Source organism: Filicampus tigris, chromosome 9 (genome assembly GCF_054856515.1).
Source record: "Filicampus tigris isolate MCC_2025a chromosome 9, RoL_Ftig_1.0, whole genome shotgun sequence".
In the NCBI taxonomy this organism is placed as follows: Eukaryota; Metazoa; Chordata; class Actinopteri; order Syngnathiformes; family Syngnathidae; genus Filicampus; species Filicampus tigris.
In genome coordinates this window covers 14,718,096-14,742,718 of record NC_141225.1, presented here as the reverse complement: position 1 = coordinate 14,742,718, position 24,623 = coordinate 14,718,096, and the positions used below count along the sequence as shown (strand labels likewise).

General features: G+C 42.1%; 2 protein-coding genes across 4 annotated transcripts; both read right to left on the bottom strand.

Moving 5' to 3' along the window:
• Positions 1-103: 103 nt before the first annotated feature.
• p4htmb (prolyl 4-hydroxylase, transmembrane b) lies at positions 104-5,626 on the bottom strand. Of its 3 annotated transcripts, none has more exons than XM_086040880.1 (9): positions 4,984-5,624; positions 4,783-4,864; positions 3,678-3,868; positions 3,476-3,572; positions 2,372-2,534; positions 2,045-2,230; positions 1,781-1,871; positions 896-1,007; positions 104-816 (listed from the first exon to the last, which is right to left on the bottom strand). In XM_086040880.1, exons 1-9 carry the CDS (start codon positions 5,323-5,325, stop codon positions 614-616), a joined length of 1,467 nt encoding a protein of 488 aa, XP_085897006.1. In that variant the 5' UTR covers positions 5,326-5,624; the 3' UTR covers positions 104-613. The 3 variants fall into 3 exon arrangements, with proteins under 3 accessions (XP_085897006.1, XP_085897005.1, XP_085897007.1); XM_086040879.1 differs by having other exon boundaries at positions 896-1,019; positions 4,984-5,621; XM_086040881.1 differs by lacking the exon at positions 896-1,007 and having other exon boundaries at positions 104-591; positions 1,845-1,871; positions 4,984-5,626.
• A 2,921-nt stretch (positions 5,627-8,547) lies between these two features.
• LOC147142166 (myosin heavy chain, fast skeletal muscle-like) lies at positions 8,548-19,026 on the bottom strand. Its single transcript, XM_086039472.1, has 40 exons — positions 18,977-19,026; positions 18,538-18,750; positions 18,201-18,344; positions 17,958-18,114; positions 17,653-17,680; positions 17,448-17,559; positions 17,253-17,345; positions 17,094-17,157; positions 16,907-17,005; positions 16,715-16,818; positions 16,493-16,631; positions 16,266-16,384; positions 16,025-16,174; positions 15,763-15,933; positions 15,383-15,689; positions 15,182-15,249; positions 15,010-15,097; positions 14,820-14,937; positions 14,620-14,743; positions 14,400-14,536; positions 14,047-14,302; positions 13,721-13,963; positions 13,461-13,637; positions 13,205-13,350; positions 12,884-12,974; positions 12,406-12,795; positions 12,166-12,292; positions 11,964-12,082; positions 11,663-11,859; positions 11,400-11,583; positions 11,165-11,330; positions 10,688-10,812; positions 10,288-10,596; positions 9,988-10,191; positions 9,765-9,890; positions 9,378-9,548; positions 9,187-9,291; positions 8,982-9,077; positions 8,766-8,897; positions 8,548-8,663 (listed from the first exon to the last, which is right to left on the bottom strand). Exons 2-40 carry the CDS (start codon positions 18,736-18,738, stop codon positions 8,643-8,645), a joined length of 5,808 nt encoding a protein of 1,935 aa, XP_085895598.1. The 5' UTR covers positions 18,739-18,750; positions 18,977-19,026; the 3' UTR covers positions 8,548-8,642.
• Between the last annotated feature and the right edge of the window lie 5,597 nt (positions 19,027-24,623).

Here is a 24,623-nt window from a genome sequence, read left to right as displayed (position 1 = left end):
ACTCACTCTAGTGGTCGATTAATATCGGGACTCCCAATGTTACAGCTAATGGCTGCACGCGATAATGGTGTTACAGTACAGTAGAACAAATTAAGACACAAAGGCTTGATTTAATTTTATTACACATGGGAAGTACATAACGCAGTTTATATAAAAAAAAGAAAAACATAATGACTGAAATAGAAGAGCTGAACAATACCTTGCGTGTTACAATCAAAAATAAAGGATTCAAGGGAAAAAGACAAGGCAACATGCGTTACACTGAGTGTGTATATTTTTTGGTCCAGGCAGCAAGAAGTTATACTAAAATGTTTTCTTTAGCAATCTCAATCAAGTGCAATTTTATAGCAACAGCAAAACATGTAGGCTATAGCTATTTCATGCAAAGGGATCTGACAGGTCCTTTGGCTGACTTTTTAGTGCAACGTTCCTAAAAAGGGAAGTCTAACCCTACACAGTCAATCAATAAATAACAGGATAACAATACAAGCAAAATTGGACAAAAGTGCCTTAGAAGTTGCATAAAACCACCGTGACCTCATTCCCTGAATACATCTTGCAGTCACCAAACGTGTTGTGTGCAGGACAGAGGGGGCGGGGGCTGGATTCTGAGCTACAATTCTTGATGGATATCAGAATTCAATGTCAGATCGTCATCATCCTCATCCTCTGGCTGATGGGACACCAGCTGCTCGTAGCGAGCCTGACGCTGGTAATCTGGATCAATATTGATCCATTTATTGGCGACCCACTTAGTGCCATGGGTGACCACGCAGCCTCCGTGCAGAGCATATTCATCCTGCTCTCCAACCCACCCTGTGGGGGAAAAATATCAATACTGAAAAAATATAAATATCCAAATGCTTCAGTGCAGCACTACACTACTGCACTGTACCTCTTCCGTCAGAAAGGTAGTTGTACCAGAAGACAGCTTTCCCTTTGGTAGGTTTCACCCTAAGGTTACTCTTGTCGCAATTCCTCCTGGTGTCCATGAGATCGACATCATTCTGAATGAGAGACTTAAATAAAACAAAACATGCTGAACTATGAGGGGCCATCGGGGACGGAATTCAGGATTGCCTCTCAAACACACGATTGAAAGTCTCTCCCACGCACTACTGAAATGCTCTCATACACACTGTAGGAAGGCTCTCGTGTTTAGGCTTTACACGTTCAGGATTTTGGATCCGATCAGCGAGTTAAAAAAAAAAAAAGAAGATAACCTATCACAGATCCGATCACAAAAAGGAACAATCTATTTAAACAATTTCTTTATGTAGTACTGTACAGTCAGCCCTGCTGTTTGCGGAGGATTGGGACAGGCCCAGCCCATGAATTGCCAAAATTCGCATATAATTGAAGAACAGTCAAATGCACTGGGGAAAAAATAATAATTAAACCTTAACAATTCACCTCAAAACGCTGATAAACATTCAAAATACCCAAAAAAGCAGGCACCATCGAAACGCATATTTGAGTGCAGTATATGCGCATATTTCGGTATGAGGTGGGAAACAATTTGCGAGACAGCATTTGACCGGCGTGCAAGAGCATTTCGTAAGTGTATGTGTGAGAGTGTTTCGGTGGTGAGTATGGGCGGTACCCCTGAATTATGTCCATGACGGGCCTCTCATAATTAGCCATGGTGACACTTTCCCCAAATCTCCATCACATATATATTCACTGACAAACAAACAAGCTAACACCAATATGAAAGTCACATGCTTTCATTTTACACGACTCTGCATTCACATTTGCAGACCTACGAGACATTACGCACCACTTCATCAAAGGTCCTGTTGTCCGCCACAGGGAATGCGGTCTCCCCGCCCCCGTCAACAGAGTTCAGGTAGAAGAGAACAGTGATGTACCTGAGTGCGCAACACACAGGTTTTAAAATCACACACACGCGGATGGTCCAAACACACGTTTAGCAGACGAGTGGCGAGCACACGCGGGAAGTGAGACGAACCAACAATACAATGCAACAGAAAAAGGCACACTTCTGATATCACACGGATGGACACGAGTCCAGCGGCCTCACCTGCAGGACGTCTCGAAAGGGGTGGAGGCGTTGGCTGCGAGACGCGTGTGAGTGCAGGCGGTTTCTGGGTAGAAGGGCCCGCTGTCGTGATGGGCATGGTAGTGCCCGCCCTCCTCATAGCGGACCACCTGCAGCGGCTCACTTAGGTCCACCAGTGTAGTTGGCAGACGCGTGAGACGAGTCACCCTTGGGCATTGACATTTAACTTATTTCCTAACTTGGATCGAAAGAGTACACACCTAAATTAGGTGTGAATGCGAATGGGTGTAACAAAAGCGGTGACCTCTTGTGACCAATCGCCATTGCAATTTCGCATTTCTTCCTCACCTCGTCTTAATATCTTGAAGGACCTGATGGGCTCCTTTCCCCTGGTATAGCCACGTGTGCCGACTGTTCCTCACCAGTTGGCTCCTTTTAACACCCTGTTGCAGCAGAAAGCGCTGGAAGGCATCAGCGCTTAGGAGCCTGAACTCTTCTAAACTCAGCAAACCTTCAGCATAGAAAATACACACCTCATTTAAGACTTACATTTGGTGCACTTGCACAATGTAATGAGATCTAATATGAGGGCTTAAAAAATGATGATAGTTCTCAGTTCTGATTGACATGTCATAAGTTTTACTTTAACAATATATTTGGTATTGTGGTTGTAGTGGTGTAGAACATCACATTGAGCAATGCATTTAAACAGGCAGTACGCTACACTATGAAAAGTCAAGGATATTCGGCTTCCAGGTGAAATTTCAAGATTAACCTAAAATTCAGTTGAATATTTACAGGTGAACTTAATTTGACCTTCTATAAACCTTTGAATGCGCGTTGACACATGGCGCACGCACAACCTGCTTTTCTACATAAATGACAGGATTATTCACCAATCAGAGGAAAGGGATTGTTCCAAACGACATTATAATAAGTCTATGTTTTGTCCAATGTGCTTCAGTCTGTCCCGAGACATGCTTATAAATGTCTTCCTCTGCTTTTAAAAAATAAATGGTTTGCGACCAAAACTGCACTGACTCCAGACTCTTTTTCCTGGTGTCAGTCGGAAGTAGCCACTGAGTTTGCGAAGGTATCACCATCGGGTTGCAACTGAGGTGCAGAGAAACTGGAAGAGTAACAGAAAGGCATTGAAGTGGACATGTATTGGTCGATTAATGAATAAAACACCTGTTGCGAATTTTGCTGTTTAGCACCTTTAGAGAACAATACAAATTGCACAAAAAAGTACGGAAACATTGAACAGTTGGGCATGCATTCAAAAGTTTAGAAACGGTCAAATGAAGTTCGCCTGTAAATGTTAGTGCATTTTAGTGCAAGGTTTGTTTCATAATACATCACTTCCAGCCACATATGTGGTCATTGACACCATTCCATTAAACTAACGTGCTTTAGCTGAATGAATCTCAAAGTTACTGAATATCTTCGTACCATTCCCATCTTTGTCTGCATTGAGCCCGGCATAGATCTCTTGCAAATTCTCTGGCGTGAGCCAAATACCATCCCTCACTCGCGAATGAGTCAGTATCTGTCAAAGGGAAAAGAAAGGATGAGTTCATCAAGCCTGTACGAAGACACTCAGTAGTGTACTTTCTTGGCATGTCGCTTTCACAATCCATACAGTGACATACACCTCATGGAGCTGCAGCTGTCCGTCCTGGTTGATATCGAGAAGGTTGAAGATCTCCTCTGGGCTGAGGTTGAGCTCCTTGGCCAGCTCCTCCTGGCCGTCCTGCACCATCAACTGACTTTCCATTAGACCCTTTAGCTGTGCCAGCTGCATCACAATACGACACTCATCCTCTGACAAGAACCCAGGGATCTCTGCACAATGACATACATGTAATTGTAGCTACAAAAAAACAACCCCCAAAAAAAATCAGCTCTTACACTGAAAATGAATCTATTTCACCAGCAACTGTTCTTTTTTCTTATACTGCCACTTGCTGTCAAATTAGAATAACATCACAATTGCTCAGGGCTCAGGTAATGACAGATGATGGCTCACCTGTTTTCTTGGTTTGATCATGTGACGTTCACAAGCTGAGGCCTGAGAGGCACTGTGATGTCATTTTCAGTCAACAGCAAGTGGCAAAATGGCCGCCCCCTGAGATGAATAAAAACGGGGGGATTTTGCTGCTTAATTCACATTGCACAAATGCAATATTAATCTGATTATCATGTTCAGACTAGTGGGGTTGCATAGAAGATATTGTAAAGAAAATGTTTAACTCAACTTGCCCTTAAAAGGATATCTTTCCAGAATATTTAATTTGAATTACGGGGAATTCCATTTTGAAGGTTCCACTGGACAGAATTATCTAACTAAAGATGCACTGGACCGTCTTTGCTCCAGGACAATTGACCCACTTAATTTGCTCATGCATTGCTGCTTCTGTTCCTCCAACAGATACACTTATGTCATCTGTACTTCATCCTGGGAGCATTAAGACTAAATCGGGTCAGATCATGCACATAGGAAGCTTTATTTACATTAATAGAACATTTTCATTTTTTGGGGGCAGAAAAATATATATTTTTATATGTGCAGTGGCTCAAGTTTGGGAATAAAGTAACCAAAACATCAGAACAGCTCACAGTATAATGCAAACTACAACCGCAATAATAAATATATTGTTAAATCAAAATGAATACATGGAAGTGCCAAGCATTGTTGTGTCTCTGAAGACAGCAGACTTTTTTTTGGCACACCTCTTGTGATTTGAAAGAGTACTTACCAAAGAGCAGGGGTTTCAGACTCAAAGTTTTCATTTCGTGGACTTTACCAGGCACTAATGACACCTTCTGAACATGTCCCACCTGACAGACAAACGGAGATGATGTATGCGCGTGTTTGTGTGGTGCGGTTAGAATAACGGTGTGCTAATGGTAAATAAATACTCGTGACGCATCACGGCAGTACAGCTCTGAGTACTCACTCGGATGCCCTCGATGCGTGGGAGAAAAATATCACGCGGCAACGGCGACTTCGATGGCGGACGCGGCGACTGTGGATTCTGCTTGTCGTTACTCGGAGCATCGCGAGGAGGACCCGGCCTGGCGTCCTCTTGTCCGCTGCTGTAGTGCACGTAGAAGAGGAGGGCGATCACATTGATGATGTAGACGTGGAAGAACACCATCACCACCACGAAGTATGAGCGGGAGCACACACTGGTCTTCGGGCCGGGGAGGCGCTCGCCGGGCGGCCGGCAGAGCCGCGAAGGCCCGCTGCCGGACGCGGCGCGGGTGGTGGTGTCCTCCGCCTCCTTCTTGTCGGTCATCGCGGGACTCAAGTGGTGGTTAACGAGCCGTCAGCCGCGAGGTCCATCTGTCGTATTAAATTGACATTTTCACGGCAAAAATCATTTACTAATCTCAAAGCCAGTGTTCATAGTTATGCCACTAGTTTCTACCGCAGTCGGTTTGTTTACACTGCACCAATTCCCTTTGCCTGCAAGCCTAATGCGCATCCAGCGCTGCGATGGTTGGATGATCCCTCCCCCACCAAATAAAACTCGTCGACGCACCAGATCCAGCATCAACTGAGTTGTCAAATAATACTTCAGGACTACAAACACAGAATGTTTTTACATTTGCATTGCAATGTTGAGAGCAACAGCCTGCCCGCGATGCAATGCTGACCTCTTGTGAACTGAAAATTAAACACTTTTTTTTTTTGTAGATTCATTCATAGCCGCCTCGAACTTCATTGTCCTTGAGGTCATGGATTCGAATCTGGGCTCCGGCGTTCCTGTGTGGAATTTGTATGTTCTCCCCGTGCTTAGGCTGCTCTCCGGTACACCAGAAACATGCATCGGTAGCTTCACCGAAGGCTTTAAATTGCTCATATATGCAATTATTCCCGTTTATATGTGGCAGACTACCAGCCCTGGGCGTACCCAGCTACTCGCGTCAGCTCACCTGTCCCCACTGAGCGTTTATGGTTCAAAGGCATTCTCCAAGCGGTCACCATTTTTGACAGCTGTCCCAAAATTGTGTTGAAAAATTCAACTGTCCGAATGTGTTACCTCGGATTTTAAAGCAGTCAGAGTTTTTAACAGTATTAAATTATGATAAATATTGCAGTGGCGTCATCTTGTAACATCAGTGTGAGGTGATTCAATCACTAAACAGTTGATAGGTGCAGGGCGTGAGCTGTATGAACTAATACGTATTTAGTTTGTAAGGCTATAGGAAGCAATTTATTTTTATTTAATTGTCACATAAATCTCAGCTGTACGTTTCGTTAACATTCATAAATAATTCAATTACCACAATATATATATTTTTTTGCGTCATAGGAAAGCTATACAAACCTCTGCTGTCAAAAGCAAAAAAACGACGCATAATTTACCCCCCACCGACCCCACAAAAAGTTGTATACAGTAATTGTATATAGATGCCACAAGATGGCACCAAATCACTACTCTCCACGTAGATAGTGCTTTCGCCTTGCCACAAGATGGCCCCAATGCATTATTTTTATATTTGATATGGCTTTGGCGCCGTCTTGTGGTAATCTTGGGGGCATTATCAGAAGGAGTACAGAAATACAGTGAAAAGGAGGAGAATTTTGAAGCAAATAGGAAACGATAGGCTGAATTCACGTGTAGGTGGGAAAAATATGTTTTAGCATAACATATTTAGCTAAATTAGCATCTCCTTATTAAATGCTACTATCCCACACTAGAACGCCCAGAAGGCTGTCATTTGACTACTTGCTATGCTTTGCATTTGACGATGTCACCCCGCCATATCACCTGCTATTTTGACAAGGAATGGCCAATTTACAAATTAAAGTCATCTACTTGTAGCCAGCAGAGTTGTTTGTCATATATCACCCAGATTTGTCGTTCAATAGTTGTTGCAAAAAAAAAGTTGTAAAAAACCCTGGGCGTTGTAGTGCTTTTTCATTGAGAAGCTATATCTGCTGAACTCTCATTTCAAATAAACGTATTTGGTTATTGTTATTGGAGTCCAACACAATTTATTAACTTGTGAAATTAGTTAGGTCTCTGGCAATTTTTGAAACACATCAAAAAAATTCAATAGTTATGCTCAGTCATCAATTGAGCTTCACTATAGCCTAGTTTGATTTCCAAGTTGTTCGGCTTTAAGATGGTAGTTTGGTCTAATTTGGTTTTGAAGCTCAGATAGGTCTCCATTTTGTTGTGCAATGTTTGTATTTTAAAGAACTAAAACAGTAAAACGCAAATCAATGCAATACAATGTTGCTGTAAAAATGTGTCATGTAAAAAGAAAGTACACGATGTTGGTGATGCTCTAACTATGTTGCTGATATTTGAATTGTACTGCGCCTGTGCAAATTATTTACTTATTGTGAATGGCACAAATCGGGAAGCAAGTTCTAATCAAACATGGTTACCCACCTGGAATGCTTCATGAATAACTGGAATGTTCATTTTATGTAGTGAATGGGCACTAGTCACTAAATGCCATCCTAACCAAAGGTGTGGGACTCAATTCACATGACTTGAGTCGAGTCAGACTAATTTTAGCTTTTAGACCTACTTTGCTAAAACTTTTGATATACTGATTTTTACTTGGTATTCACAAGACTTGACTTGACTTGAATGAGATGACTTGACAAGTTGTGCCTGTTCACATTTGAAAATCAGCAGTTTCAAGGTACAAGTTTGATTTGGCATTTGTTTAGTTTTTGAAAGATTTTTGTTTCTAGTGTAGTGCATGGCAATTGACCACTATGCCATGATGCAAAGTGTAGAACCTCCCTCAGGAAGTAAGTATCATGGAGGGAGCTCCGATGAAGATTGTATTTTGATTCAATGATTTACTTTTTGATAAAATCGGGGAAAAGAGAATGGTAATATGAAAGGCTTGGACTCGACTTGACTCGCTCGGTTTTTGCCACAGTAATTTGGAACTTTTTGAGACTTGGTTAAGACTTGAGACATAGTTTTGACTGAAACATATTGTCACTTACTTCCGCCTCTGTTTCTTAATACCAAGGCCACTTCTTTGTGGCTGTTAATGTTTGGTTTTGTTGGCTAAGACACCTGTTCTCTCAGGTGGGGTCTCATATTAGAGTTATTCCTGAATCTATTTTGTTGAACTGTTTGGGTCAGTACCTGTTGATGCACTGTGTGAAGTTGGGGTAAAGCCTTCATCAATTATTTTACCTCTGCGACGGGGAGAAAGGTGATGACATTCTAAGAGCCCATGACTGACAGGGGCATTGAAGTGGTGGTGCTCAAAGTGAGATTTTCACAATGCACATTAATGTATCCCATATGGGTAAATAATATGTCTATTTAGTTATCCCTTTAAGTGCGTCAAGCAGTACCTTTGTGGCCAATGACTTTGTCTTTGTACTCCACAAGAAACAGTTTGCAAATGTGTGAGAGAATAAGAATAAAATGGACAAATTTTGGTATTTTGGTGATGTCTTAAGTTGCGCTGCCTGATTCCTCTCATCACCGGAACTTGTGTAAGGAAGCAAAAAGAAGGAGCATAACACTGAGTGCTGCAAGCTCTCTACCTTTATTGACAGAGTCACATGTTCAACAACAAGAAAATCATATTATATGACTCTTGCTGCATCACGTTGATTCCCCGCTCACTCTTCAGCTTCCTTGCTCTGCAATGACAGTGGTGTGGAGAGAAAAAACCCACATTGGTCAAAATTTGGAGATGTGCTCAGGTTAGGGAGTTTTACTTTGACAAGACCATTTGTTATTACCTTAACCATTTCTCGGCTTTTTGCCCTCAGCTTGTTGACCTGGGACTCAGCGATGTCGGCTCTCTCCTGAGCCTCCTCCATCTCATGCTGAACCTTCCTGTACCTGGTCAGGTGAGAGTTGGCCTGCTCCTCCTGTACCAGAGGCAAGAGTTCGGTTATAACGTTGCTCGATTGTTCCAAAGAGAACACCATAGTGGAATCATCCGGGATACTTACAGACTCCTCTGACTGCCTCTTGTAGACCTTCACCTTCATCTGGAGCTTGTCTACCAGGTCCTGGAGTCTGTAGACATTCTTCTTGTCCTCCTCGGTCTATTGTAAGTTACAATACTCATCTTAAAACCACTCTTTTGCCCCTCGGCGTGATCTATTGGTCACAATAGTGCAGACATTTGCATAAGTTGATGATGTTTCGACCTACCTGATAGGTCAGCTCCTTAACTCTTCTCTCATATTTGCGTACACCCTTGACTGCCTCAGCACCACGACGTTGCTCGGCATCAACCTCACTCTCCAGTTCACGAACCTTTGGGCGAAAGTGGTTCAATCTTGTCAAACCACAAATCTCCCAGTATAGGACAAGAAAATGTTTTGTTCTTCTGGACAACCTACCCGAGTCTCCAGTTTCTGGAGCTGCTTCTTGCCACCTTTCAGGGCCAGGCTCTCGGCCTCATCCAGGCGGTGCTGCAGGTCTTTGACTGTCACCTCCAGGTTCTTCTTCATCCTCTCCAAATGAGCGCTGGTGTCTTGCTCCTTCTTCAGCTCCTCTGCCATCATGGCAGCCTGAAGTATTGTGAAATAAGAGAGAGGGTATCAGGCTTTACTCATTTCACTTATTTTACCATTCAGTCTCTATCTGAAAAATAGTTAGGGCAGGTTATCTCATTCTCTTGTGTTCTGAATTAAAACCTTAACAGTGAGTCGTAGTACAACCCCGATGATAATGGAAGTTGAAAGATTCCAAGATTAGTTTCATTCTATTGCAACAAGGTGACTCACATCAGTGATGGCCTTCTTGGCCTTGTCTTCAGCATTTCTTGATTCCTGCACAGCATCCTCCACTTCACCTTGGACTTGGACAAGATCAGCTTCCAGCTTCTTCTTGGTGTTGATAAGGCTGGTATTCTGAAAATAGAGTTTCAGTTGAGTAAGAGTCGGTATCAAGCTATTTGATACTCTCCGTCACTGTTTCGGTGTTGGCTTATATGTTTTACGCGTTTACCTGAGAGTGCAGCAGCGTCACACGCTCGCTGGCATCAACCAGCTCAGCTTCAGCCACTTTGCGGCTTCTCTCAGTCTGCTCCAGAGCAGCTCTCAGCTCCTCGATCTCAGCCAGCATCAGGTTGTTCCTACGCTCCACCATGGCAACCTGCTCTCTCATTTCTTCCTGACCTCTAATTGCTTCATCAAGGTGCAGTTGAGCATCCTAAATGAAGGTTGAAAGAGCAGGTTCGGACTAGGTGCAACACAAAGACTTCCATCTTTAACCATGAATTAAAAAAAAGTAAAAAATAGGATGTACCTTGAGTTGTCCCTGGACATTCCTCAGCTGTTTCTGGGCTTCAGCCGCCTGGCGGTTGGCATGGCTCAGCTGAATCTCCATCTCATTCAGGTCTCCCTCCATCTTCTTCTTCAGCCTCAGAGCATCATTCCTGCTCCTGACCTCAGCATCCAAAGTGGTCTGCATGGACTCGATCACACGCTGACTGTTCCTCTTGATCTGCTCCATCTCCTCATCCTTCTCTGCAAGCTTTCTGTCGATCTCACCCTTGACCTGGGTCAGTTCGAGCTGAATGCGGAGAATCTTGGACTCCTCGTGCTCAAGTGTCGCCTTGACAAAATCAATCAAACAAAGCACGTTTTTGCTGTCGTTCCCGCATTCTTGAAAATTCTATACATGTTTTTCTTTCCCTGAACCATACCTCTGCCTCTTCAAGAGAGGACTGCAGTTCACACTTCTCAGTTTCCACGATCTTTTTGCCTTTCTCCAGTTCGTGAATGGTCTTTCCGGTCTGACCAATTTGTTCCGTTAGGTCTGAGATCTCCTCTGTAATAAAGCATCACAATAGGGGACTTTTATTTTATTTGTTGAATTCTACTCGATGATGATTCCTGCTCCATGGTGATAGTACTACTTTGCGAAATTATTAATTACATTTATTCCCTGTGAGTGTTGGAAAGCAGTGATTCAAGATTCTGTCACGCTTCAAAGCATACTGCGAAACAGAGTAATGTGCGAATACAATTGTTTTCACTGCAGCTGTTACATTACCTTAACTATGTAACGTTTACAGAGGGGGCACACCCTCTTTTAATTTGATCAGTTTTATGAGAAAAAACCAAGTATAGAAAATACAGAAATGTGTATTTTAATGATTCAGGACAATATTTTGGCTCACGTTGCAGATTTTTGTTCTCCCTCTTGAGGGTCTCCAGATGGTCCAGAGCTTCTTCATATGAATTCTTCATCTTGAACATTTCAGTGCTGAGAGAGCGGGCCTCCTTTAGAGCTCCCTCCAGTTCGGCCTGGCTCTCTTCATATTTCTGCTTCCACTCAGCAAGAATCTAAAAACATTTAAAAGGCACATTCATTAATCGTTTGCTTGGATGGCACCAAGCATAATCTAAACAAACCTTGTCAAAGTTCCTCTGCTTCTTGTCGAGGGCGGCAGCCAGAGCATTGGCTCTCTCCACATCAATCATCAGATCTTCCACTTCACAATGAAGTCTCTGTTTGGTCTTTTCAAGAGAAGCGCATTTTGCGTTCACTGCCTCGATGGACTCCTCTGCATCCTGGAGACGCTGGGCAAGCTTTTTCCTAATCAAAGTGTTTTATGTAAATATCATGATAATGAAACATTACTCGTGTGACCAATGGTGTGGTTGTCCTGACTTACTTGGCCTCCTCCAGCTCCTCAGTGCGCTGAATAGCATCAGTCTCATATTTGGTTCTCCACTGAGCCACCTCACTGTTGGCCTTGGACAATGCCCTCTGGAGCTCTGCCTTGGCCTCTAGTTCCTCCTCATACTGCTCTCGCAGCAGGTCGCAGTCGTGACGGGAGGACTGGACAGCGTGGGCCAGGGCGTTCTTGGACTTTTGAAAAGGAGAGATTTTTATGGAATGTTAGAAAACTCAGAAAGTGCTGTTTCACTCAACTGAGGTTTAGCAGAAAACCTTTCGTTGAAATGATCACATACTTTAACTTCCTCTTCAACGTGCCTCTTGAGCTCCTCAATCTGCTGAATGTTAGCCTGCTTGCTCCTTGTCAGCTGAGAGATGAGGGCCTCTTTCTCCTCCAGCTGGCGACTGATTTCACCTAAGAGAAAAAGATTGCTTTTCCTACCTGACATCCTTGAAGCAAACATGAGTATGGACAAAGACACTGTAGTTGACTCTCACCATGTTCTGTTTGCAGTCTAGCCCTATGGACACCAACATCATTGAGCTGTCTCACATGTTCATCATTTTTGGACTTCAGCTCACTCAGTTGATCCTCAAGTGAACGGCACATTTTCTCCAGGTTAGTCTAAAATGAGATTTTATAGGAAACATTATACATTGAGGAGCCATTGCCACACTAAAAGAAATAGTTGTGTATTTTGTGTGTTGACTGCCATGAACTAAACGGTAGTGGTTAACCTTTGACTTGGAGATATTCTCCATGTTGCTGCTGAGGTCGTCAATCTCCATCTTGTATTCACTCTTCTCCTTCTCCAGCTTCTGTTTGACCCGCTGAAGGTTATCGATCTGTTCCCCGAGCTCAGCCACGCTGTCGGCCTGCTTCTTGCGGAGAGCGGCGGCGGTGGCCTCGTGCTGCAGGGTGGACTCTTCCAGGTCGCGACGCAGCTTCTGGAACTCTGACTCGCGCTTCTTGTTCATCTCGATTTGAACGGCGGTGGCTCCACCGGCCTCTTCCAGTCGCTCACTGATCTCCTCAAGTTCCCTGGAGAGATCAGACCTCTGCTTCTCCACCTTGGCGCGAGCAGCCCGCTCGGCTTCAATCTCCTCCTCAAGCTCCTCAATACGGGCCTGTTGTTTGCAATCACAAAATGACAAAAGTAGTGCAATGAAGTCAGGGTTGCCACCACAATGGGGAGTTTAACATCCGTTAACCAACCTGAAGTTCTTTGATCTTCTTTTGATGCTGAGCACTGAGGGATTGTTCATCCTCAATCTTGCTAAGAAGCTGGCTTGATTCAAAGTCCTTCCTGTGTAACGATACAACTTCATTAGTATGTTTTTAAAATCCTGAATTAGTTGAAGCACAAAAGCAATTGTAGAGCATTGTCATAATCACAAGTATGATATTTCCTGACCATCTAAAATACTGTTTAGTCGCCACTGGGATGTGACCTATGACAAGCCTTATAGTTCACTCACAGTGAAGACATACAACTCTTATTCATTGTTATGGCTCTGAGAGTCAGTTTTCCCTCACTTCTTGATTTTCTCATCGGACTGCTGCTTGTCATTCTCCAGATCCATGATGGTCTCATGGGCCAGCTTCAGATCTCCTTCCAGCTTCCTCTTGGATCGCTCAAGATCCATGCGGAGCTTCTTTTCTTGCTCCAGGGAACCTTCAAGCTGTTGTGAGCATGGTGTATTGTTATTGTTGTCATTATCATTAACATTGTTGTTGTTGTTGTTGTATTGATAAGTAATCTTTCATGCAGGATAAATCTGTAATGACTCACATCATCCACTTGTTGCTCCAGCTTAGTCTTGGCCTTTGTCAGAGTGTTGACTTTGTCTTCCTCTGCCTGAAGGTCATCCAGGGTCTGTTGATGGGCCTCTTGGAGGGCTTTCTTCTCTTTGGACAACTTGGCAATGGACTCATCCAGAGTGGCCATCTCCTCAGTCAGGTTTTTGACCTGCACAAGTTAATTCAAGTTAATTTAAGTGATTACAGTATTCTGAATGAATTGTCAAGTTCAAAAGATTACAAAGAGCAAACCTTGTTCTCGGTGGCATGCTTCTCCTTCTCAACCTTAGCCAGGGTAAGCTCCAAGTCATCGATGTCTTTCTTCAACTCGGAGCATTCGTCCTCCAGCTTCCTCTTCTTCGCTGTCAGCTCAGCGTTCACCTCTTCCTCATCCTCCAGCCTCTCAGAAGCCTCTTTGACTTTTGCCTCAAGCTGGATTTTGGCCTTGATGAGACCCTCACACCTTTCCTCTGCATCAGCAAGGGTTTCACCATCCTGGTATCACAATGACAAACAATTTTAACAAATAATTCCTTATAAAGTAAATACATTCATAAATAACTTCATGTTCAACATACAGACTGAATCTGGAGCTGCAAGTCATTCTTCTCCTGCAGGAGAGAAACCATCTTCTCCTCCAGTTCCTTCTTCTTGGCCAATGCCTTTGCGAGGTCCTCCTTGGTTTTTTCAAAGTCCTCTTTCATGGTGGCCATCTCCTTTTCAGCTTCAGCACTCTTCAGAAGAGGCTTAATCTTGAAGTACAGCTTCATCCATGGCCAGTGTTTGACATTCGTGAATGAGCGGATGTTGTACTGGATGGAGTAGATGGCCTCCCTGAGAAGAGCAAGCAAACACAAATCAACAGTTAGAATTAAAATAGGGAATAATGTCAATTACTTATCGATGCCATAAAAATATCTAAACATCGTACCTCCTCTCCATCATCTTGACAAACTCCTTCCTCATGACGTAGCCTCTGCAGAGAGCCTGTGTCATGGTCACCAGGATTGCGAGTTTTTCATCTCGCATCTCCTCAAGTGTACCCAGCAGACCGGCTTTGAAGAACACCTGAAAGACAGCAGTCATACAATGAAGGATGTGTTGGAGTACTGCGTTGAGAGGTTCACGTTCATCCCAGAGAAACAAATTACCTTTGTGTGTCCAAATTTGTACTGAGACTGGTCGACGTCAATAGAGCTCAAGAGTTTCTCTGAAGCCTTTTTGTTGTCGATGAATTGTCCCTCAGGAATCACACTGGCGTTCAACACTTTGTATCTGATTGGAGAGAGGTTGATGGTTATTTCTAGTAACTAAGGAACTCACGTGAATGCTGTCTGATATGAATCGTTACCTCTGCTTGAAGTCACCATAGAGGATTCTGCTAGGGAAACCCTTTCTGCAAATTCTGATACCCTCCAGCACACCATTACATCTCAGCTGATGGATGACCAGGTGGTTCTCCATCAAACCTTGAAAAATGAGTTAAATTCAGTTGAGTTTTTGTTGTTGTACTGTTGTAATCATAATATTAGAGACTGTACCTGGGGTCTTGCTTTCATTTGGAATCAAACAACGCACGAAATGAGGATGGGTGCTTCTTAAGTTGGTCATCAGCTTGCCCAAATTCTCCTGAAATGTGAAAAAAGCAATTTTGATGCATAATTAGTGGAGGCCATAGTATTTGATGCACATATTTTTTGGAGTGACGCTTACTCTGAAAAGAGCAGACACAGTCTGGAAAGAGCCACCCTTCTTCTTGCCCTTTTTGCCACCAGACTCGGCTGTAAATTGAACATTGCATGTATGTTTTTGTTGCAGCCTTTTTCAAAACCCATACAAGTTTACCAGTGCAGTGTAAAAAGCCAGAAACATACTGTAATATGTACATTTTGATGACATACTGTATGACTTTACCTTCAGCTCCAGCATGTGCGGCATAGAGGTGAGCCAAAAGCTTCACAGAGGACTTCTGGTAGAGCTGAACAACAGAGTCATTCAGGGGGTCCTTGTTCTTGTCCAGCCAGCCGGTGACATTGTAGTCAACAGTGCCAGCGTAGTGAACAAGCGCGAAGTGGGCCTCAGCTTTGCCTTTGGCAGGCTTGGGCTTCTGGAAGGGAGCACTTTTGCCAAGATGCTGATCATACAGCTTGTTCTTGAAGGTTACGTCTGAAGCCTTGGGGAACATGCACTCCTCTTCAAGGATGGAGAAGATGCCCATTGGCTGAAATCAAATTGGTCTTTTACTACTGGATCGAACATATTTATTCCAAAGTAAAGAGAGTTTTCTTGTATACCTTCTCAATAAGCTCAATGCAGGCAGCCAAGTCCATGCCGAAGTCAATGAACTCCCATTCGATTCCCTCTTTCTTGTACTCCTCTTGCTCCAGGACGAACATGTGGTGGTTGAAAAACTGTTGCAGTTTTTCATTGGTGAAGTTGATGCAAAGCTGCTCCAAGCTGTTGAACTGACACATGAAGAAAACATCAACACCAGTTTTAAAGTGAACGAAATTTTGACTGAGTTCCGGATGTATTTTATACTGTATGCGTACTTACATCAAAGATTTCAAAACCAGCAATGTCCAAGACACCAATGAAGAAGCTTCTGGGCTGCTTGGTGTCCAACATCTCGTTGATTCTGACCACCATCCACAAGAACATTTTCTCATAGACTGATTTGCTAAGGGCTGAGACTGAATTATGTACCTTAAGTGACAAGGAAAGGGTACACATGTGAAGATGTCATTTGAATGCGTTATGTCAATTTTATTTGTGAGAAAATTTTTCCCCCGTATACCTGTGGCACAGTCTGGCCCTTAGTCACATATTCATTCCCGACCTTCACTCTGGGATAGCACAGAGCTTTGAGCAAGTCAGCAGAGTTCAGACCCATGAGGTAGGCGATTTTATCTGCCACTGAAAGTGAAAAGCAATAATATTTTAAAAAAAAAACGTACATTGAAAGAAAAAGTGATAGAATTTTCTTTTGATAGAATTTTCTTTTGAACGGCTTATATTTCCTACCCTCAGTGCCGTCAGGCTCGGCCTGTTCCTCTCTTTGCTTCTGCTTGAACTTCATGTTGCCATGATGCATGACAGCTCCAGTCAGCTTGTACATTGCCGCCTTTTCATCTCCGGTGAATCCCAAAATGTCAATGGCAGTCTGCAAAGAAATCGCATACAATTAAAACACCAATGCAACCACTAGTTTGACAATGTGCTTATGCCTGAATAGTTAACGCTCACATCAGTTGCGATGAATTCTTCAATGTCATTGATACTCTTGACAGTGATTTCACCTTGACTGACCATTGGGTAGTCATATGGATTTGTGGTGATCAGGAGTGCCTCTGCAATAATCATGTACATTAGCATATATGTGTATGCAGGAATAGACTCAGTTGTAATAATGTATCAATATTATCCACTTATCCATACCAATAAGATCGGGTTTGTGGCCAGTCATGAGCTGATAGAAGATATGGTAGCTCCTCTCAGCTGACAGTTGGAAAGTCACACGAGACTTCTCCAGCAGGTCTGTACGGATTCATGTTGAAAAAGAAAATTAAACCCTCCAGCACATGAAGTTGATACTGCAAAAGGAGTTTTCAATAACGGAGCTTACATGTTTCAATATCAGCTGAAGCCAGCTTGCCAGTGGTTCCAAAATGAATCCTGATGAATTTACCCTATGCGGAAACCAATTCACATTTTTTTCAGTCAAATATTATCATTGTGATTTGATGAAATCTTTTTTTATGAAATGAATATTCCAAAAACTTACGAATCGTGATGAATTGTCATTCCTCACAGTCTTGGCATTACCATAGGCTTCCAGCAAGGGGTTAGCTGCAATGATTTGATCTTCCAGTGAACCCTAGAGAAGACAGCACAGTTGCCAATCACCCACAAAACATGCAGTGACTGCTTTTGATTCCGAGTGTCATGTTTGAAAGGAAATATAGTCATCAGTCTTCACCTGCATTTTGCCAGCAGCTTGCTCTTGCTTCTTTCCTCCAGCCACTGCGATTGTCGCAAAGTACTGGATGACACGTTTGGTGTTCACAGTCTTTCCTGCACCAGATTCTCCGCTGGGTTACAAAATGGATTCAAAGGCAGTTCATTAAAAAAGAGTGTAACAGTAGGTGTAATGCAACTAAATATAGAACTTTGTTTGCACTTACGTAATCAGGATTGATTGGTTTTCCTTATCTGTAAGACATCAAAAACGGTTTACACCAGTTTGTATGGCTGCTCTTATGGACTTTTAAAGTAATAATGAGGTAAGAGTTTTTTGTTTTGGTAAGCAATCTCCCTCTACTGCTGTGAAGTGCAGTGTGGTTGAATACACATCGACTGTGTTTGCATTAAGCGCATTAAGTTAACTGCGCAAGCCATGGTCAAATGTATGTCTGCTTTTAAAACCGTCTCTTGAAATGAACACTGTTGGATCACTAAACCATCAAAAGAAGCTTTCTTTTCAAATTACCTTGGAGCATGAACTGATAGGCGTTGTCTGAGATGGAGAAGATGTGGGGTGGAGCCTCAATCCTCTTTTTGCCTCTGTATCCTGATACGACAACTGCGTCGTACACTGGGAGCCACTTGTAGGGGTTGACAGTGACGCAGAACAGCCCGGAGTAGGTCTGGAAAACCATATGGTGTGTTAAAAATCATTCATGTCGAATCATGAGGCAATTTGGGCCCATTGTCTCTTTTGAACGGAACTCACGTAGATCATCCATGCTGCATAGCGCTCTTTGAGGTTATACAGCACAGAAGGCTCGCTGAGGTGGGTCATCATGGCCATGTCCTCAATCTTGTCAAACTTGGGTGGATTCATTGGGAATATTTCATCCTCCTTTACAGTGAGACTCTGTCAAAGAGACACAAGTGCCACAGATATGAACTCTTAAGCTGTGTGCCTAAATGAAAGAGATTGTACCGAATGAAACGCATTTTGGATGGAAAGGGTTTTCTTCACTTGCAGGTAACCGAGTCAATTTTTGCCTCAGATCAGAGTTTACTTTCAAAGCGTTAGTTGACATTTTCTTTTCTTTGACTCTCACCTTCCCTCCGGCCGCCTCCACGGTAGCTTTACCACCTTCTTTCTTCACCAGTTTGCCCTTGAGGTACATCTCGGTGGCTTCAGTCACAAAGTAGGCTGTTTTGGCATCAAAGGGTGTGTTCTGAGCTTCAATTCGCTCACGTTCTGGCTTCCGGAGGAAAACGGACGCCGGTCCGAAGCATTCCATTTCCGGGTCGCTCATGATGACCGTTTACTACAAGCAACAAAACAAATAATCATTCATTTTTGTCAACAAAGTTGGACAGGCCAGATGTTCAGCAATGAATTCTACTTTTCATGTAACACAGCAGGGATCTTCTTCTAGCTAAACACACGAAATAACAGCTATGAATTCCATGTTATGACTACGGTATAACATTTTAAAGCATAGTAAGTTGATTATTATGTTACCTTATACTCCAAATGTATAGCTAATTTACCTTTGAGGACACCACCACGTATGAAGAAATTCTGGGAGGCTTCAGAGCAGACTGTGAAAAAAAAAATAGACATAGAGTGAGGCTCACCGAGCCGTTTTACAATATACCGTTTACCTTCACAATACTCAAAGTCAAATGGATGAAAAAAAAAAAAAAATCATTCATTCAAAATCTTTTATCTTAAACTCATTTTTATTCTTCCTCCACTTAACAGAATTATTTAGTGGACACAAATGTTAACTGGAGGTTTTACCAGCCTCTTGTAACATAATGACTGTAGCTTTAGCTTAGCTTTTGAGCAACCTACCTTCGATGGATGTCTGTCATGGATGGATTCTTCCGCTGCCTTTTATACTGTAGGATAGGATGCCATCACATGTACCTTGCTCTATTTGGTCATGTTGCTTGGCATGCTACTTGAGAAGTAGTTCCTATGTCTTGCTGCCATATGAAATATTTATACATCTTCCTTGTTGTATTCATGACGCCAATTGGGTTCACCCCAAAGGATGTAATTAGATGATATAATTCGATTATATCGACTATAATGAATATATAGCTTGCTCAAGAATTGGTTGCAGTTGTGTCTTGCTAAGAGGAGGCAGTGATTTAAAGTATAAAATTGTTCATTTTTGATCTGAAAATGCAATGCATGTAAATGGTGTAACCATAGTCTATTGTTGGTGAAAATTGCTGTATCTGCAACTCAACTACATGAATATGGAGTGTATGTAGATTCTGCTGAAGGTTAAGTGAGCAGGTGCAGACAGGCCAAAGGTGTGACTGATAGCTCTGTGTAATGCTCCCTGGCGCAGCAGCGGTCCCTTGCTATGCTTTGGAGGAGCTATAAAATCTCACCCATATACTGTTTCAGAGTCCATACAAGTCAGAAATTATTAAAATGAATCAGTGCCATGGAGCTTTGAAGAAAGGGTGGATTGCCAAGGGATTCATTCTCACAGCAGTGCCAGCAGCTATTCTCGTTTCTTCCTCTTAAGGGACGCGCAGGGCGGTCACAGACAATCCCTAAATGTACCTTGCCGAGTGATGCATTCCAGTTGCACTTTCTTGAAGACGAGTGTTTTGGGTTCGACTTTGTTCTATCGTCCCATTTCTTTCAACATGCCCTAGGTATAGGCGACGCGGTCGAAGATGGTCTCAGTAAGCCAAGGGTTTTTGCCAAGAATGTGGCACTCGGCCAGCACAATTGAAAACGGTGTGGAGACAAACTAGGGACTGCTGCCATTGGAAAACGGATCAACTTACAGCAGTGAAAAACAAGAAGAAATTCTAAAGGGGTTACCCACAAGATATACTGAGCTTCTGTCTCCAATAAAAATGTGTCACACGATACCCGCTCTGAAATCTTGCGTCTTATTAGGGCAAAACTCAAATATAGCACCAGGCCAGTGTTGATGCTCAGGCCAAAGCCACATGCCCAAGAGGCTTATTGTGTTTTTATGGCCTTTTGAACTTCGTCTGACAGTTGCTTTATTTGTCAAGGAGCAACAACTGCTTTAAGGATAACTAACCAAGGTAAGTGGTGAGCAACATTCCCGTCTGAATTGACAAGTAACCCAGTGACATCCATTTGAAAGTTTTGAATTCAACTACACAAGTTTTTTGGGGGGTGTGCTTCTTGAGTTGAGTTTGTATGACCCAGCTATATTCTTATGTTGAATGTCGATTCTACATGAAATATGTTTGGGCATCCCTTTTTGTCAATTCATTTTAGTCATTCAGTTACCCCCTTTTGGTGAATTTGTATTATTGTCTTCATTGGGCAATCATTGAGATACTATAGAATATTTATTCAAAAGAATGAACATACCAGACAATCCATGTTTTGGGCTAATAATTCTTCAGATTTTGTTTAAGAGTACCGGTATCTTATGCGTCCAACAAGTTAGTTGTTGGATATGGACCCCGGCTAGATGTCCATCTTCTGGCGGCTCTCTTGGGATTAGTGTGTGAAAAGACGGGAGCTTAAGGGGTGAGGAGGTGTGGTCTTACTTGATATTTTGAAGGCTGCTGCTTGATTTAGATGACAACTGGCCGCATAGTGAGACTGGCTTGTTTAAAATAACACAGATTGCCCCATATGACAGTTTGATCAAACAAGTCAGTCAATTGAATTCATTCTTGAGAATAAACCATCTCTTAATGATCATACTAACAGATGGTTTGCTTTGCTGTCAATCACCGACGAGCTGTCTCAATGATGTGTGTGCGTAGGATTTTTAGTTGCGGGTCAGTGGCATCTTTATCGACATCAGAGGGGCGTCAAATGGCAGAAGTGCAAACACACATCTAATGTTACCAGCTTCTGTTATCAAAATGCTGCGGCGCCATAACATAGCACCTTAACACTCAGTACGACTGTGTATTAGGCAGTCACACTTGCTACTGTAAGGAAATTTTTCCAAAGCAAACCCTATAATGTTTTAAGGACTGTTGGATCATGTCTTTCCATTTTGTAGTTTGTTCTTAGTGAGGTCGTAAAAGGCTGCTGCAGTCGCTCCCTCAATAACTTGTTCAGAACAAACTGAGACAGAGCATCACTAACTAACTAATTATTGACAAACGTGTGGATGTTCATTTGATGACTATCCTTGCTGGATCTGTGCAATCTTAAATTGAAATTCAATTTTGCATGTATGCTATTTCTTTATATACAGTGATGCCTTGAGATACAAGTGACTTGAATTTTTCGAGTTACAAGCCGGTAGGCCGTTTTTCCTTTTTTTATTATTTTGCTTTATCTTACGAGCAAAAACTTACGATATGAGCGCTGTGTGTTTGTTGACAATGAACTCAACTCAACACACTTCACATTAAGCAGCAGTGTGGCAGAAGTATTCTTCAGACAAGAGGCTTTAAGATGTTTATTGCCAATTAATTTACCATCAAACTAAACACAAAACAAAGAAAATTACATGTATTTAAAACAACCACATAACTTTGCCTTAAAGTCCGCTGGCATAACGCTAATGCATAATGGGAAATCGACTAACAATAGCATCGTTGCTGTGGCGTGATGACTCTTATAAGAGATGGCTATTTGAACGCATAAAATGGAGTGACACATGTAGATGGATGATATTACAATGCTCACAGGCATATATCCTGTGTGAAGAGCAACTAATGTTACCGCAGAGAAAATGTAAATTCTCTATTCTACTGCCCCAAGATGGCCAAGGTGCACACACCAGAAGGAGCAGCTCAGTGTCCATTGAAGTGAAGCAAAAAATATAGGAAAAACTGTTTTTCTTTGCATTCGTTTTCGTTCTCTTATTACAGTATGTTCTTTATGTGTTTAGGTCAGTGCTTCTCATTTATTTCCTGTTGCACCGCCACTCAAGCAAGAAGAAAACAGTTTGTGCCACCCCCAACTCTCCATGGCGACGATAAATAGTATAATTTGTCTATAAAATTGTTCTAAGTACTGCCTTATAAACATTAAAAAAAGGAAAAAAATATATAGACCACCATACAGCAAAGAATAACTTCATAAACATGTTTCTGTCACAGAAAAGATTTTAAGTGCATCAATTTGCCTGACAAAAAATTAATAAATGGGAGAGCTGCTTTTATTCTTGTAGGGCAAAAAAAAAGCATGTTCCTCTGCTCACACGCCCCGCCAACTGCCCCCCCCCCCACACCCTGGCATCGCACTGCCAGATTGATCAGATTGTTCTTTCCAATCCTTCTCTTTGTTCTTTAGTTCGTCCCACTGCAGACAGCAGCACTTGTAAAGTCCATCGTGAACTTTGCAGATGCCCTGTGAGCTGTGCAGACACTATGCGTTGTGGTAAAGATGTCCACTGTGACAAATGGTGGTCAGATATAGCACCCTAGTAAAAATAATTACAAGCTCCAAGTGATGCAGCTTTTTTCTTTTTTTTTTTTTTTTTTTAAATTCAAGAGGACCAAGCTCACTATATGAGGACGTGGTGTTTCATTGTACTCAGTCAGTTGAAAAGCATGCATATACTGTTCAACAAATTTGTCTGTAAAATGTTTTTTTTCCAATTGTGTCCAGTGTATAGTTCTTTTGTTCAGCTTTTTGTTGTTGTAATATTATTAAAGGAATTAGGCTACAATAGTCAACTGTCCTGTGGTCTTTAACAGTTAAAATCCCCAAACAATTTCTACAGATAGACTTTTGTTTTTCAGCGGAAATTTCATTCTGACAAGTATTGTCAGTGTAACTACAAATAAAGCACGAATTCTTACCATAAAATGCTGGGAATTCCATCCCTGTTACGGAAAAAAAAAAAAAAAAAGGTTAGACAGGAAAAAGCAAATGTGCAATTGCAATTGTGTTTGACAAAACCACAGGATATTGGTTCAATCCTTTGGGTGCGTGGAAAAACCTTACCGAACTTTCTGTTCTAAGGTTATTAAGGTTATTGTAATGATTTTACTTCACTTCACATCACTTTCTTAATAGTGGCTGCTCTGCGTTAATCAAGGAAGCATTTCCTGAATAATATTATTATGCACAATTCTATACACAAGAATATGGTATTATTGAGCATTCTACTTGATTGATACAGAAAAGTTAAGAATCTCTACAAAACTGCACCCAAGAATAATCAACATATTTGAAATGAATACCTCTTACCAATCAAAACTGCACATTGTTGTCTATCCAAGCATAAATCACTGATCATAAATAACAGAAACGACAGAAACGTACCTTGTTTCATGTCTCGCATCTTCCCCAAAGAACTGCAGGAGGCTATGCAGGTATTGTGCTGATCTGAAGAAAACATCACTAATTTGACTACTTTTACTCCCACTACTAAAAATCTACTCCTAAAGATGTTAGGACTGAGACGCAAAATGGATAACCTGAACCTAGAATAGGAAGCTTCACAGACTGGACACTTTTCCCGTGGGGACTGTGGTGCTGAAATACAGCTGGCGTGTAATTAGCAGAAGCCTTCAATGAATTTATAAACAATTGGAAGAGTAACCTCTTGGGCATTTGTGATTTGTGGACGCTATTTGTGTTAAATCCCAATAAGACCGTATAGAAAGTCCAGACATATAGAATATCAAATTTTATTGCAACCTAATCGCACCACATGGCAATATTTGTGAAGCCTTTTTGGTGTCATCTTTCTTTTGGAGAGAAAGCACAACAGCATAAAGTACCATAATGGGATCTTAAATTAGACCCAACCAAGCTCTTGGCTGCTCTGCGCAGGAGATGTCTGAAACAATGTCACTGCCAAATGTCTGTTTGATGAGATAGCACTGTCATTTGTTGGCCACAATCAACAATGCAATGTGAACAATGGTAATGGTCTGCTGTATATACATAAAGATTTCAAGCAACACCATCACATTCTATTTGCTTTTACGCTTAAATCCCATCATATTTGAAATATCAAAGTTAGGTAAAATCGTTCAAATTGGTTGACAAAAACATGCAAAAAAAAATGGCAAAATGTGACCATTAGAGCAGAGAGTCTGTTCGTACTGCTGCGCATTTTTTTCCGGACAGGAATTTGTAGTTTTGTTTTTCTTTCGGATGGCTTCCCCACCTCATCATCACAACTGTTGAGATGATGAGGTGGGGAAGCCATCCGATACCATTCTTCCAAGACAAGCTCATTGACCTAAACAGGAGAGCTGC